At 45.9% G+C, this 16242-nt stretch overlaps 1 protein-coding gene across 1 annotated transcript in view; it reads right to left on the minus strand.

Annotated features, from left to right (window-relative positions):
* The window catches only part of GATB (glutamyl-tRNA amidotransferase subunit B), a 561352-nt gene that overhangs the window by 442705 nt on the left and 102405 nt on the right, over nt 1–16242 (minus strand). The window contains exon 2 of the mRNA XM_078676924.1: nt 5314–5464. Coding sequence (XP_078533050.1) covers nt 5314–5464 — 151 coding nt within the window. The remainder of the gene's footprint in view (nt 1–5313; nt 5465–16242) is intronic.

The following is a 16242-nucleotide window of genomic DNA, read 5'->3' on the forward strand; positions in this document are numbered from 1 at the left end:
CGAATCAAATTACACCGAGCCGGGGAATATTGGATCACAGTGCCTTCTGGTGTATGAGTCTAATGAGTTAAAAGAATGAAAAATTCATAATGTATGCATGAAAATTCCCTCGGAAGGTATATGAAATACGCCTTCAACTGTTTGATTGTGATTATCGAACCATATTACATTGAACTAGAGAACAATTGATCACAGCCAAATGAAAGTGCTCAATACCCACAAAAGCTTGCAATAATAGAGATCACGCATTCTTCCCTAACACAGAATGCACGATAGGAGATACCACTCCGCCATTGGGCATGCCATTAAAACGAAGTCATACCATATTTGCCAAACATGAGAGAGTTGACCCTGCCCAAGACATAGGGAGACGAGTTAGAAGTAGTACCTTACCACTAGCTACACCAGTGCGTTTTATATGTCCATGGGATATTCGTTAGTCTTGTATAACCTGTTAGAACCTCTCCCTTTGTTGAGTCTGTTAAAGCAATTTTTATCTTCACAGGTACCTTAGGACCTTTTAGGAACCGCATTAAACGTTGTTCCTCAACACAGATACACTAAGCAATTCTTAGGAGTACATCTCACCTTTTATACACTTCACCCCCTGGTCCTGAAGAAAGCCCACCCGACCATCTGGCGACTAAGGGCTGAAACATGTCGACCTACACCATTTTTCTAGTGTGAATGAGTCATAATAACTCCAAATCACCTACATCAATTTTATTGCCTCTCGAAACCAGAATGAATAAATAACAGTGTCTGGAACCTAGAGACTTTTAATACACCTTCACTATTTCATGAGCACCATTACTGGTCACTGCTGTTTTAACAAAGGGAATTTCCTCCTGGTGGAGGTTGCATAACCACTAAACCCAATGATTATGCAAACACGTGTGAAGGAAAGCGGAGAACAAAGATATACCGCTCAACGTTCCCAACATCCAACACGTGAATGAGGGTTTTTTTATTGGGACTTGAAAGAACCGTTCCAGCATACCCAAAGTTATGCAGGACAAGTGATCCTTCTCTTTTGATTAGACATTATATGAATATAGGGAATTGAACGGATCACGGATTCCTTCCCTCCCCCCCCTTGATTAGGACTATTAAAGAACTCATCATTCATTCATTCAGTCTACCAGATAAGATGTTACCAAAACTAAGTAACTTATTAGTCAGATTTTAGATTCATTAATTTAGAATCAATACCAAAGCAATCCCTCCCCTGAGGTCGGTCTGCAAACTGATTCAGACCAAAAAGTCCTGAAGGGCCGATTAGGCGAAGAGTCGGTCACAACAGACCTGACTGTCAAGACAGTAGTATTCAGTAAACGTGTACAGAGAAGCCCACGTAGCAGACTGACAGATGTCCAGGACAAGTATTCCAAGAGCTAACGCAGTGTTAGAAGCTTTGGCTCTGGTCTAATGAGCCTGCAAACCCTCAGAAGGTTTCTTCTTGGTTAGTGCGTAGCAAATCTTAATGTAGAGTACAATCTGCAGTGCAGAAGAGATGGTTCGTTTCTGCACTGTTTTTCCTTTCTTTGTACAGATTTATTTAATTATATTTATTTAGGAAATTTGTAGAGCGCACAAATACCCTTAGGTGAACCCAAAAAACAGCTGATTGTATACCCGATGTTCTTTGGTGCGATAGAGATAGAAAAACAATGCTCTTTTTGGGTCCGGAAGGTGGGGTCTCTACTCCTTCTTGAAGGGATGTGGTGGAGTGAAGAATGTCAGCAGTGTAATACTTTGGCCGACATGGAAAGCTTTTACAACCTCCGGTAAGAAAGAGGTACTGGTGCGGAGAGCCAGTCTATCTGGGAAGAAGCTGATGTATGGAGGATGAATAGACAGAGCCTGTAACTCACTGAACCTCCTGGCTGATGTGATGGTTACCAAGAAAACTGTCTTGAGTGTCAAGAGTTCAAGTAGGAAACTATGCATGGGTTCGAAGGGGGAAACATCAGGTATGTCAAAACCAAATTGAGGTCCCATTGGGGCATAAATAAAGGCTTGGGAGGTTACAGGTGTTGAAGACCTTTCAGGAAACGTGTCATTACAGGTGACTTGAACAGGGAGGGTTGATTCAGCAACCGTAAGAAAGTTGATATGGCTGAAAGATACCCCTTAACTGTGCCCAGAGCAAAGCCTTTCCAGCCTAAAGATAAATGAACAACCACACTTCAGACAAGGGTGAAGATAGTGTTTCCATGTGTTTGACAGCGCCAACAGCCTCAAACTTGTCCCAACAGTAGGCATATACAGTCTTGTTGATTGGCCCTTGCCTGCCAAGATGACATCACAGAACTCGGGAGGGAGGCTGAATACTCTCAAATGTCACAGCTAAATCTTCATGCATGAAGGTGGTGAGTGCGCAGGTTAGGAGCAGGATCCTTCCTTGTTGCTGTGACAGGAGATGCTCCCGAAGGGGCAGCTTGATTGGAGGACAGATGCTCATGATTTCTGAATATCATACTCTTCTCGCCCAATTCGAAGCCACCAGTATGACTTGGGCCTGCTCGGTTCTGATTTTCTGAGAACTCGGGGGAGGAGAAGTATCGGTGTCCTGTAATCCAATCTAGTCGAATTAGTCTCAGAGTGAGAGATACTTTGGAAACTTGAGCCACCTCCGGATGCAGCCGGCGTTTGTGATCTGTGAGACATCGACAGCAGAGTTTGGCCACCCTGGCATTTAGAGAGCCCACCAGGTGTGGCACAACCAGGAAAATGTCCTGACATTTCACCCATGACCAGAGGCGCACATCCTCCTGGCACTGAACCACATGGCGGTAGTGTTGTCTGTGAAAACCTTGACCGGCTTCCCTTTGATGGAGGGCGGGGAAGCTTTTAATGACAAGCGAATCGCCCTCAGCTCCAGAAGACTGATGGGGAGCTGAGTTTCTGCTGGAGCCCAGAGGACTTTGATCTCCCACTCTCCCAGATGGCAGTCCCAGCCCAGAAGCGATGCATGGCCCACCACTGTCAGCTTTGGGTGGGGAAGGCAGGGGGATCTGCCACTGAACCAATCATAGTCCTTAAACCACCACAGCAGATCTTTCACAATCTCTCTCAAAATCAGGACCAGGTCATGGAGAATCCCCTGATGCTGCCCCCACTAGGACTTCAGAATCCACTGCACAGCCCTCTCATGCCATTGAGATTACTTCACCAGCAGGATGCAGGAGGCCATCACACCCAGCAGTCTCAGAATCAGTCTCACCGAAATCCTGGTCTGAGATTAAAACATTGGGATCATAGCCGGAATCTCCTGGACTCTCTGCTCCAGAGGGTAGGTGTGGATCTGCACTGTGTCCAGAATAGGTCTGATAAAAGGGCGCGTCTGAGGAGCCAGGTGTGATTTCGTCATTTGATACTGAACCCCAGCGAATGCAGGATGTTTGCCAAAGTCTGGAGGTGGGTGATGACTTGCCAAGGGCAAGCCTGCCTTCAGCAGCCTGTCGCTGAGGTAGGGGAAGGCTGGGATTCCTGACCTCTATAGATGCAACCCTTGTTATCACCTTGGTGAACACTTGAGGGGCACTGGTGAGACCAAAGGGGAGCACAGGGAACTGGAAATGCACTCGGCCAACTGTCTGCTGCACGAAACACTGATGGGCCTGCAGGACAGTGATGGGAAAATAGGCGTTCTGCTGGTCCAGTCACCACCTTGCAGTCCCGGTACTACCAAATTGTCTCCAGGCTTGAGCGTAGAATGGACCTGAGCGAGTGTGAGTACCTCTAATTCCTCCTTCCTCAGGATGGCATTAAGAGGGCACAGGTCTAGGACAGAGCGGAGGACACAGTCCTTCTTGGACACCAGAAAGTAGCAGGAATAGCATCCACAAACTACTTCTGATGGTGGCACCCTCTTGATGGCTCCTTTGGCAAAGAGTCTGTATTTCTTGGCGTTATAAGGGGAGGTGGATCTCCATCAGTCGATCATACGACGATGGCAGGGACGTCGGGATTTCTGTAAATGGAAGGGTGTAACCCTACTGAATAATTTGAAGCACCTACTTATCCAAAGTTGTGCATGTCATTGGGGCAGGGAGTGCCTAATCGTGCTGCAAACAGGGTGTCCCTATTAATGTGAGAGAACACTAAAGAAGCTAGGAGGCGACTGCCGGGGGAGGGACATGGGGGGGGACTGTGTAGATCTTTGGCTCGGAGTCCCACATGATTTGTGGGAGCGGTGTCCGTGGCCATGAAAAGGTGAAGAAGCCTGTTGGCCGCTGTGGCTGGGTTTTGTGGGACACCCCAGGCTGAAGCACCTCTGTCATGACATTGGTCATGACTCCTTCCAAGGGTAGCTAGGAGGAAAGACCAAGCCAGTGTCTGGTGGCCCGGGACGTTCCAGGCGATCAGGGCCTGGAGCAGTGAGAAGTGGTGTGGAGTGTCGAAGGGCCAGCAACTATATTGCCTGCTCCTGGATCGCCTTGAGGTTCAACATGTGGCAGTCGGAGAAGGCCGTGGTCCATCTCCGGACACCAAAAGCAAGCCAGGTGGGGGTCTCTCACAGACATTTGCCTGTGACAGGCTCACAGGGTTTAAAACCCACAGGTATCTTACAGGACATCCCTACAGGACACTATGAGCAAAAAGGTGCAAAAAGGTCAACAAAACGTAGAAAAAGTGTTAAAAATATGATAGAAGTAGCTCCTCCGTACCAATAGTGCAGAAATAAAGGAACTGAGGTCAGCACGCTGGGGTGGAGCCTATATAGACACTGTGCACGTACAATTAGTCACCGATGACACTGCTTCGTTCGGTGCCACATAATGGCGCCCAGTGGAACTGCTCAAGATTTCCTGGTCCGAGTCTGATGTCCGGGAAATATTCAAAGGTAAGGAATCTGTGTCCAGAAGTTCTATTAGACACCTGAAATTCCAAATGCGTTACTGCTACACCCTACCACAGGTCTTACAAGCTGTGTTCGAACTTCCCTTTCCATTGACATAATGAAACCTTTACACTATACCAAAACGTTGAGGTTGTTTCTTATTTTACAACTTTTTGGTGCATGCAATGTTCTCTATACTGTAGGTCTGCGCCAGCAAGACACTCATTTATAATATCAATTTAAAGCAATAACTTGCAACGGTTGCACACTGCTAGGTATGGACACCGTCATGCGCAACGGCTTGCACAGCTATTTACATTGTAATGCCAGTCTTTGGGGTTCCTAATTGCAACCTTTTAATTAAGCAAATAGTGCTACCAAGGGACATACCGTTATATGACTAAACACAGCAATCCCCTAAGATATAGAAGCAACCTGTGTAATTACTGAAATAAAAGCCAACTTACTGGTAAGGTTCCAGGCAATGAAGCGTCAAAGAAAGAAACCAACGCATTAGGCGGCGCTGCAAACTGTACGTGGGCCCGGGAGAACAGCTTCGAATTTGAAGATATCTGTGCGTGGATTTCCAAACCGACCACTGCTTTCCATGGCACTGCACTGGACAAGAGGAAACAAAATCACTCACTTGTTAATGTGTTCTTCATTCGTCAAAAAAACCCGTTTATTAAATGTGCCCTAAATTCTGGCTAAAGAGAGTAAAGATAAGTTGTAATTTGACAAGGGGTGTTTGGTACGGACATAAATGTTTATCAGGACTAGTTTAGCGCCATGCTAGTGAGGTTGATTAAGTACCAAATATCTCGCTTGTAACAAAGCCGCACCGGGGGTAGACACATCAAGGCGGACTGGCAAATGTCACCTTATACACTTATGTCCCAGGAAATATCAGAAAAATAAAAGCACAAACACTTAAATTGTGGCCATGCAATGAGCAACATATATACAGCAGACCGGAAATACATTCTCCGAAACTCCTGGACAATTCATGGCATTCCTGGGCCATTAATACAGTGTAATTCCTTAGAACTCGAAACAGCCCTTAATGCTTAAGTGCTCATGGCGTGTGACTGGTCCTGCATAGTGGTTCTTCTCTACAAGGCTAGAATGTTGTTGCAAAGGAGCCTGGTATGGTCGAACCCAGAAGAGAGTTAGGGAAGTTGCTATGACGGATCAATGAAAAGCAGGGGTCAGAAGCAGCTGTCATCCTAAACTTGATAGGAGTTGGAAGAGTAGGTGCAGCTTAAATAATGGTGGGGACTGGGGCAAAATGACTTCCACAGTGGTGCCACCTGACAAAATGACGCAAGCATATTTGTAGTCTTATCCAGGCCTGTGAGGGGGTGAACCTAGGCTTGGACTCCAAAGATCTGGACAGGCGGCCACCTCACAGATTTTGTGCTGTCATGCAGCCAGAGTAAGAACCCCGACACGGGACTGAAGTACAAGGGTGTCCAGTGGATTACCCTGTGCCCCAAACACAGGAGTCTGGAACCCTGCAGAGGTTCTAAACAATAGGTCAATTGCCTTCAGACATGCAGAGCATCATTTCTGGTTATGACAAGGTGGCACATAAAGTTCGGCCGAAATTCACTTTACCTGGGGAGTACTGCGCATACAGAAGACACAGCAAGATTAGCGAAAAGTGATTCGAAAAGATTTTTACTGAAAAATGAACTGGCCCATAGAAGAAGGAAGGTGGGGATTCAGTGAGGAAGATGCTGTATCCATTTCAATGAACAGTACCAAAGGCAAAGTAACTTATTTTTTCCTAATGGAATCTGTTTCCTGCAGATTTCTCATTATACACGATTCCCAAAGCAGCCTTACACAAGCAGTAGAAGCAACTGACATGTAATATAAATGACTGCACTACATCGTTCGGCAAAACTGCTCGGATAAGTTCTCACTCCTCGCACTGGAACCAAGGCAGGAATGCTTGGTAAATGTCTGAATAGAGGATCACTTCTTTTAGAGGAACACCAACGGCATACAACTACCACCCGCAGAGCCTAGGAAGTAGACTGACCCAATAGGGATATAGAGTGAAAACTGAGTTTTTTTAGGGGTATTTTTGTACGAGCACATCACCATTAATGCACACATTTAACATCTTAGAGATCATCTACTTTCAAACACACTTTGCCAGCTTTGGGCAAGTGATACCAATGACCAGCTGGTCGTCGAGCCTGAATTCATCAGGGCGTTTCAGGTAGAAGGCTGGGTCGCTATTGGGATTGTTATTGTTATTGTTAATATATGCTTGTATAGCGCCAACTCACCGACAGGTCTCAAGGCGCTTTGACCATAAAAAACATAACAGCCTAATCAACATCCCGGAAGGAGAAACAAACTAACCTAAATTCAGCGCTGCCTTAAACAGAATAGTTTTTAGGGTTTTCCTGAAGTGAAGCCTGTTACCGTCCCTACGCAGGGCTTCAGGTAATTCGTTCCAGATTCTTGGCAGCAGAACTGAAAATGCTCTGCCTCCTTTTGTGGCTAACTTGAACCGAGGACACACCAGCAGTTGTGCATCCGACGATCTCAATCTTCTTTCAGGTCGATAAATCTCCAACCTTTCCTTAACGTATGCAGGGGCTTGGCCATAGATGGATTTGTGGGCTATGCAGAGACTTTTAAAAATGGACCTTTGTATCACTGGCAACCAGTGCAGGTTCTGTAGCAAAGGAGAGGCATGAGAATTCCGTGGCAATTTAAAGATAAGTCGTGCTGCATCGTTTTGAACCACCTGCAATCTGTTAGTTAATGTCTTTGGTAGGCCCAGGTAAAGAACATTCCCGTAGTCGAGTCTCGAAAGTATGGTAGCCGAGACGACAGTACGGAGCATAGATTGGGACAGAAGTGGGACTAATTTACGCAATTGTCTCAAAAGACTATTGCAGACACCTACAACCGTCGAGACTTGGCTCTTCATTGACAGTGCACTGTCTATCTTGATGCCAAGGCTCTTTACTGAGTCGGCTGGTTTGGGGATGGAGCCCAGTTCCTGAGGCCAATACAAGTCGCTCCAAGGGGAACAAGTGGATGACACGATCAGCACCTCAGTTTTCTCCGGGTTGATCTTCAGGAGGTTACTTGACATCCATTTGACTGTATATCGAAGTACCTCCTGTGCTTGTAGCTGGGCTCGTTCTGTGTCCTCCATGCTTAAAAGTAGCTGAGTATCATCCGCGTAATTAAATACGCGGCAACCCATCTCGGTCAAAGTTTTTATTAAGGGTTGTAGATACAAGTTGAATAGGAGGGGAGACAATGCAGAGCCTTGAGGGACCCCGCAAGTAAGTTCTCCCACTCCTGAAACCATATCTCCCAGCTGGATTCTCTGGGTTCTCCCCAACAGGAAGGATTCCAGCCAGTCATATGCTGAGACTCTGAACCCAAAGCCAGCCAGCCTGTCCAAGAGTAGAGGATGGCTGACAGTATCAAACGCTGCTGACAGATCTAAAAGTATCAGTGCGCTAGGTTTTTTACTGTCAGCCATCGTTCTTAAATCATCCAGCACCGAGAGCATGACCAACTCGGTGCTGTGATGTGTGCGAAACCCTGCCTGCATCTCATGGAGAAGGTGGTTAGAGTCCAGAAACGATGTAAGGGATATCAGCACATGTTGTTCCAAGACCTTGGACAGGTATGGCAGCTGGGAGATAGGTCTATAATTTTTAAGCACTTTAGGGTCAGCCCCGACTTTCTTTAATAGTGGTTTCACCCTAGCTTCCTTAAAGCTGGCTGGTAGTCGGCCTATATCTAGTGATTTATTCAACATCACTAAGATGTGATCCTCTAGACTAAGGCGAGCTAGGCGAAATACACTAGGGGGACATGGGTCTGCTGGAGATCCTGACTTTATTTTCCTCATCAGGACTTCCAAGCCCAATGCATCAAGTCGAGGGAAATTAGACATATAGGTACCCGCTGGGGTTTGGGATCCCAGTGGACCTATAGAGCCTGGGGTGGCATTTGTTATCTCTTTTAAAATGAGATCGACCTTGTCCGAGAAGTATGTCAAAAAGGCATCACAACTGATAGTAGTGTCTATGACTTGAGCTCTCTTTGTCAGTTCAGTAAGTATCTTAAAAATTTCCTTTTGGACGTTTTCCGCTTCATTTATCCGCTTTTCATAAAAAGTGGCCTTGGCTTCCTGTATATATTTTTTATAGACGTGAGACAGTTTCCTGTAGTCCTCATAGGATATATCATCTTTTTTCCTCCTCCAAATTCTTTCTACATTGCGTAGTGCTTTCCTGTGTTCCCTTAGAGCCGGGGTGAACCAAGGGGCGCCTTTCCCCCCGTTGTTGATCTTTCTGGGTTTCTCAGGGGCAATCTGGTTTATTGCTCCAGTTAAGCAATCCATTAGAGCAGTACACTCCTGATCTATATTAGCATCAGGGTTTATGGGCTGCATACAGTCCGCAAGTTTGGTAGTCAAGGATTCTAAATCCACATCTTTCCATTTACGGCACATTTTAACGTTGGAAACTAGTTGTAAGAGTTCCTTATCAATAGGGACATCGCAGTAGATCAGATGATGGTCTGACCATATACAGGGGAGTATTTTCGTTACGCTAATCTTAGGATCCAAGGTCCATATCAGGTCAAGAATATGACCCTTTATGTGCGTGGGGGAATTTACCAATTGTCTAAAACCCAAAGAGGATATAGTAATCTCTACTGATTCGGCTGCAGAGTCTTTCTTTTCCTTATCCCAATGGAGATTAAAATCTCCTGTGACAATTATATTTTTATACCGGGAGCACAAGTCTGACATAGTAGCCAAAAAAGCGTCATTAAAAGCCGGGGTAGAATTAGGTGGCCGATATACAGTAAAAATGGTTAGACACAGATTATTGAACGTGAATTTCACGGCAAGCGTGTCAGCCCGATCTAAGGTGTCTGCCAGGATTTTAGTTGCTATAAAATGTTTTTTAAACAGAATTGCCACGCCACCACCACGAACGTTTCCGGCGCGATTGTGCCAGTGTATATCGTAGCCAGGCGGAACAGCGGCTATTATATCCGGTAGCGAGTTTTCCCCAAGCCACGTCTCAGTCAACGTCAGAATGTCGATGTCTTCATCCTGAAGCAACGTGAAAATTTCAAGGCAATGACATTGCATGGACCTTGTATTTAAGCTGATCAGTTTCAGGGTGTGGTCCGCGGTTGATTTACCTGTATGTGAAGTATAAATACCCAGGTCGTTTAGTCTGGCTACCGTGACTGGATCTAAAGAATGGGTCATTCCATTCAGACAGAACAGATCATCCCGTGTATAGGGGGCCCAGTCGCCAGAGTTCCCAGCCCCTGCGCCCGTTCGTGCACGGACGGGCGCAGACGGGCTGGACTCTGGCGTGACTCCGGCGTGCTCACGCTGCGCGCGAACGCTGCGCGTTAGCATGGCCGCCCTTAAATAGCGCTGTTGAAAACGCTAGTGCGGCAACAAAGATGGCGCCGCCAGACGTCCCAACCTCCTTGCCTAAGATGGCCGCCGGGGGAGAGGAGGACCCGCAAAATGCGGTGATTTACGATTATTGTGAGGGTGAGTGGGCTCTGTCCTATTGATCACTCCTCTGATTTAAAAGAGACAGATAGAACAGAAGAAACATCTTCTGTGCTAAGTGCAATTGTGACACTACATTTGAAAGAACAGATTGTAATTATAACTGTATTGCATGGAAGCTTTAGCCCTTAACACTATGTTGAAATATAACAGTGCAAGGAGGGGAAGCAGAAAGTGGCTGTAATACACTCACTCTTCTCTTTGAGGTAACTGCAATTAAGAAGGCAATTTTCATCACTATGTCCATGAGGGGGCTGAGGCCTCTGGAGTAAAAGGAGAACCCATAAACACCATAACAAAGCCATAACACTGGCTTCTAGATTCACATCTTAAGATGTAAAGTCTAACAGAGTAGATATAACAAGACAAGTTGAAGTCCCTCTAGGAATTTATTAGTTATAGAAGCTGAAACAGTGAACCAAGCTTATGTGAGCATTTAAATGCGAATGTTGCAGTTAGACAGGCCTACAGCGTGACACAGGGAGGCCTCATCCATGCCTTGTTTTCAGGGTAACCTAACTTTGTAAACTAGTTCCACACAGTTTCATTATACTAAAATCTATGCTATGTGGATATCCAGATACTTTGGCATGAATTAAGCCTTCCTGGACCTACTAGGGAAACTCCTGCCTTCAGGCAGTTCTCAGGTTAAGACCACTATGGGCAAGACAAATAGTGAACTGCAGGATTGTAAAAATTATTTTTGTGGATGGGGTGATACCAGTGTCCAAACACTTCTAGCAAAAGCTACCTACTGCTAGAATGCACCGATTTAGTAGATGGTCTTTTGTTCCCAAGCACCATAGCAACACAATAGAAAGCAGAGTAGGAACCGAAGGTCTTTCCAAGTCTCAATGCATACAGATTTAAAGTTTGGGGACTGGGGTTCAACACTGACCTAAATAAATAGCAGATAATCCACCACAGGAGAGGCCACTGAGATTTCAATCTCCATTCAAGTCTGGATACAAATGACTTCCTGCCCAGCCCAGGACAATGAAAATGTGAGTCAAGTTGGAATTCTCATTCTGTTCTGGATCCCACCCCAGGGCAATGAGAATGTGACCTATGTTGGGATTCTCATTTTGTTCTGGATCGGCCTTGGAAGAAGAAGAAATGAATGAAACATGTTTATAAAGATGTAAGGTCTACTAAATACGGAGTGCATCTCCTAAATACCTTTTCTGGGGAAATTCTATTGAACAAAAAGGCACCACTTTCAAATTTGCCATGTGCCAAATGAGTCCAGTCTAGGAGGCTTCATATTGAGAAAACTTCCCAAAGAGTGTGCACAAGAACATCCCACTCGTAACAATTTCCTAAGAGCATCCGTCTTCACATACAGGGCCCTCACTATGTGTTGTGCTGAAACTTCAATTTCACTGTCAACAGTCCAAATATACAGGTCCTTACTAAACGGTATTGTGAATCCTCCTACTTCCACTCTTTTTGGAAGTGTTTACAATACATGGTGGTCATTTGGTCTGCGAGAATCGGAATATGATATCCAAGCAGAGAAAGACATTGAAGGCTGGCCAAACTCATCTCAATACTGATATTGTTTTGCAAAGGGCCTCCTCCTGCTAACTTCAGAGTCATTGATTATGTTGTGCATGGAAGGGATACCCATCCCAAGATGGCAGTTTTGGTCACAATTGTGGTCTGCAACCAGGGGTCCAAAGCAGCTCCCACAATAACACATTGTTTGGCTAGCTCCACCACTAATGATGTAGTAGATTGATAGATCCTGCCCATAATGCTGCAAGGTGGGCGGTAACCTTTGACTCAGATAATCTTACGGTCACCCCTCTATCCAAACAGGGACAGTCATTAAGTGGTCTTACCGCCAACTTTCCCTGCTCCGAAAGAACCTCCTACTGTGTCTCTCTGTCTATTGTCATGCACTTGCAGCAGTGAGAGAAAGAGTAAGACTGACTTCCACAACTAATTCAGATGTAAAGTATCAAGCATAAGCTGCAGATAGAATTGGTACCTTTGGTGTAGCGGAAAAGAAGCAAGCCATAAGACCCTGTTATCCAATTTTAGGGTCCAACCAGTGTAAAAGGAGCGACTATTAGGCATCCCTCCAAATACATATGGTGTTAATAAAAGCACAGAGACGGGACTTAAGCGAACATTAGTTTTGGAACAATGTATTTCCGATACAGAGAACAATGAGAGTGTCCCCCACAAACTCATCTGTTTTGGAGATGCCATGAGTGATGTCACTGACCATGTCATGAGTGATGTAATATGTGAGGTCATAAGCAGTGCATTGTGGGGGCGTATGTTATAGTTAGCTCAGGTAACTAGAACTTCTGAATTTCATTGGTTTTGTACGAGTGAAACCTGAGTCTAATTATAACGTCCCTCCAACCTTTGTTGTTTTAGTGAAATTTTCAGGTTTTTAAAATTTTATTTTCTAACTAAAACTTCCCTGTAATCTTTGTTTTTTTGGTAAATTTGAAAGGTTTATACAATTTTATTTCCTAACTGCAAAGTTTGAGATTGGATGTGTGAGTGGCTGTATAGGTTGGTGACTGTGTGTGTGTGTGAGTGGCTGCATGGTCTGTAAGTGGGTGTGCAAGTTGTATCGGTGTGTGAGTGGCTGTATGGGTCTGTGAGTAGGTGTGTGAGTGGCAGTAGGGGTCTGTGTGTGGGTGTGTGAGTTTGTATTTGTGACTGGGTGTGTGAGTGACTGTATTGGGGTGCGAGACCCTGTGTGAGTGGCTGTGTGGTTCTGGGAGTGGATGTGAGAGTGGATGTGTCAGTGGCTGTAGGGGTCTGTGAGTTGGTATGTGAGTGGTGTGCGACTGACTGGATTGGCGTGCAAGTGCATGTGTGAGTGATTTGTGGGTCTGTGAGCGGATGTGAGAGTGGCTGTGTGGGTGTATCAGCTGCAGTGTGAGTGACTGGGCCAGAACAGAACCTCACCTGCTGCTCTATCCAACAAGAGTCCACAGTTTTGCATAAAATGTCTACCTAGCTGGAGTACCTTCTACTGGTGAATTAGTAAGTGCTACCTCATTGGGTAAATGTGTAGTGCATATTCGATTCTACAGCTGAATAATGGACCACGAGGAAAGGTCTCCAGTGACCTTCTGCATGTTTTGGCAATGTCATTGCTCCTCTGGGTCTACATACAGAAATCCGTGATAACATGAATCCTCCTATAGAGAAGACGTCAAGACCACAAACAGGTAAATATCCCACAAACAAGGTTCTATCCTCTTAACTATATGAAGTAAATGCTTTATTGTTCGTCGGAGATGTCCTCATATTCTTTTACAATCAGCGGGAAACACATTGGGGGGCTTTCAGGTAAGCTGTCCAACATCCTAGTATAAGGCATGAAGACCTTTACATACTACTAAGGTGTATGGGCAGGGCCAAATGGGCAGAGCTTCCAGGTGATTTGCACATTTGCATACACGTAGTAATTCTGAAGGCAAAACCATGGACTCTGCCCTCACCAGGACAGGAAAAGAAACCTTTCATGAAGTAGAGGGGCCACAGTTGCCCTTCCTGGGCCAACTTTTGCCCCGGGGACCACATCCACAGGGACCCGTCCTCTTGATGCTGGGTGCCCAAGAACCCAGCCAGGGCTCCCAGTATGCACTGTTGGAGACCACGAGGGGAGCCCCAATGCCCCTGCGGTCCCTGCTGGTTCTCTGCCTAATACGGTACCTGGCATTGCTCCCATACATAGAAAGCAGAAAAAATTGCTGCTCCCTGTATGTGGGTGCAATTTTTAGGTCTCGGATAGACAGCGCATGCGCTGTCTCGAAAAGACGTGTTGTGTCCTATCTGTGGGCTTTCGCCCGCCCATAGGCTTTCAGCTTGCTTGCTCCATCGTTGCTCTCAAATCCTTTGTCCCTATTAGTTCATAACATGAATGGATCTTGCCTCTCCTGTGTTTGTCCCTCCCCCCATCGCATGGACCAAGTACTTCAACTGACCCCATTTTGGGAACTACTTTTTTTCCTTTGTCTTGGAGCACTCCATACAGTGCTCATGTTTTCAGTTCACTCGCTCCGTCCTCCATCTCCCTCTTTTTTTTAATGCAGTTTTATATACCGCAAACACCACCCAAATGTATTACTAGAGTGCTTTATGTAAGCCCAATATCACAGGATGTTATGCCGAAACTCTAACCCAGTTTCCCAGCTCCATAGTTGGCAGCTCTTGCCGTAAAAACACATCCTCGCCCCCTGCCCTGCAAATCAGTCTGACCCTGTGCCTCATGGGAACAGTCCAGCCCGAACTGCACAGGGCAGACTGATTTGCATATAGCCATGTCTGAAATGGGGTGGCTGAATGGGCTAAAGAATGGTGATGGATTAAACCCAGATCAGTTGACTGGGGGTGAGTGTTTGATTTGCTCAAGCGCTCCGTCCATCATCCCCTTTTGTATCGCTTTGTTCGCCCTAAATGTGGCAGGGTATGCCCAGACGTGAGTCCCTTGCTCACTTGGCCACTGGATTCAAGATAGCCTGGCTGATGAGGATTACGAATCCGAAACCGGTCCCAGGATGCTTGTTTCCGGTCCATGGAAGACATCGCTTGGCAGTTCGGGCTGGACTGTTCCCATGAGGCACAGGGTCAGACTGATTTGCATATAGCCATGTCTGAAATGGGGTGGCTGAGTGGGCTAAAGAATGGTGATGGATTAAACCCAGATCAGTTGACTGGGGGTGAGTGTTTGATTTGCTCAAGCGCTCCGTCCATCATCCCCTTTTGTATCGCATAAACAAAACGAAACAACACGGGGGCTTTGGTAATGTGGAACTGTAAAAATACATGTGCACAATATAGTGCCAAAATGACCTCTCGAAAGAAGCACAAAATACCTGAGCCTATGAGCAAACAATAAACCGATCGGCTGCCTGAAAAGAAAACACCATGTATGTTATTTGGACTCCATGCTAATGCACCGCAACCCCCGCAAGGAAAGACCCAAGCGAACAAGAAAGCTGATTGTAACGCCTGCATAAACCCTTGTGCATGGAAATGAATGAAAAGACATGGTGCTTCCCAAGGTCCGCTAACCGAAACGCCAATGTTCACCCTTGTGTGGACAATTAAGAGAACTTAAGTGAATTGTGGAGCAGTTTGTAAGTAATCAGTGGCATCAAGAAGCACCATATGTGCGTTATCATAAAAACAAAATAAAAAAAACAGACTCAAATAAAGTGTAGAAAAATAACACAGAATACAACAATGAAAAATGCCCAAAAGGTGGGACAGAAGGGCCCTATTGACCAACCACAAATAATGAATTTCGTAAGGCAGGCCAACCAACCAACCAGAAGTGCTGGGCGTGTTGAGAAGCCCATAGACTGAATACAACATGTCTCGCAGAGCATGCGCTGCCTAGGCTCGAGCTAAAAAGTAGGCTCCTGTCCATTTTAAAACTCTGCCACCTCGTTTTTGTTGGGGAGGGGACATGTGGCTCCCACTCCTTGAGTCTCTATTATGCTCCGGGGACCGCAGCCCCCAGGGACATTCTTATAATGGGTGGGGGAGGGCGTGAGGCCCTGGAGACTCCAGCCCCCAGGGCCATTTATTAATTAGGTGAGGAGCGTGCAGCCTCCATCCCCAATACACAGAAGGGCCTCGGGGACCTTATTCCCAGGACCAGAAGTTTTTTTAGAAGGGGTGACAGAACCCCAGGTGGGCACCTGGCCCCCCAAAATAAAATAAAAGGAATAATAATGTATTATTCTCTGCTCCAGACAAGCAGGACCGCATACTGCACAGTGAGGGCTTTTTGTTTGTATTTTTGGATCATAGTGGTGGAAGC

Source organism: Lissotriton helveticus, chromosome 2_1 (genome assembly GCF_964261635.1).
Source record: "Lissotriton helveticus chromosome 2_1, aLisHel1.1, whole genome shotgun sequence".
NCBI classification, from domain to species: domain Eukaryota; kingdom Metazoa; phylum Chordata; class Amphibia; order Caudata; family Salamandridae; genus Lissotriton; species Lissotriton helveticus.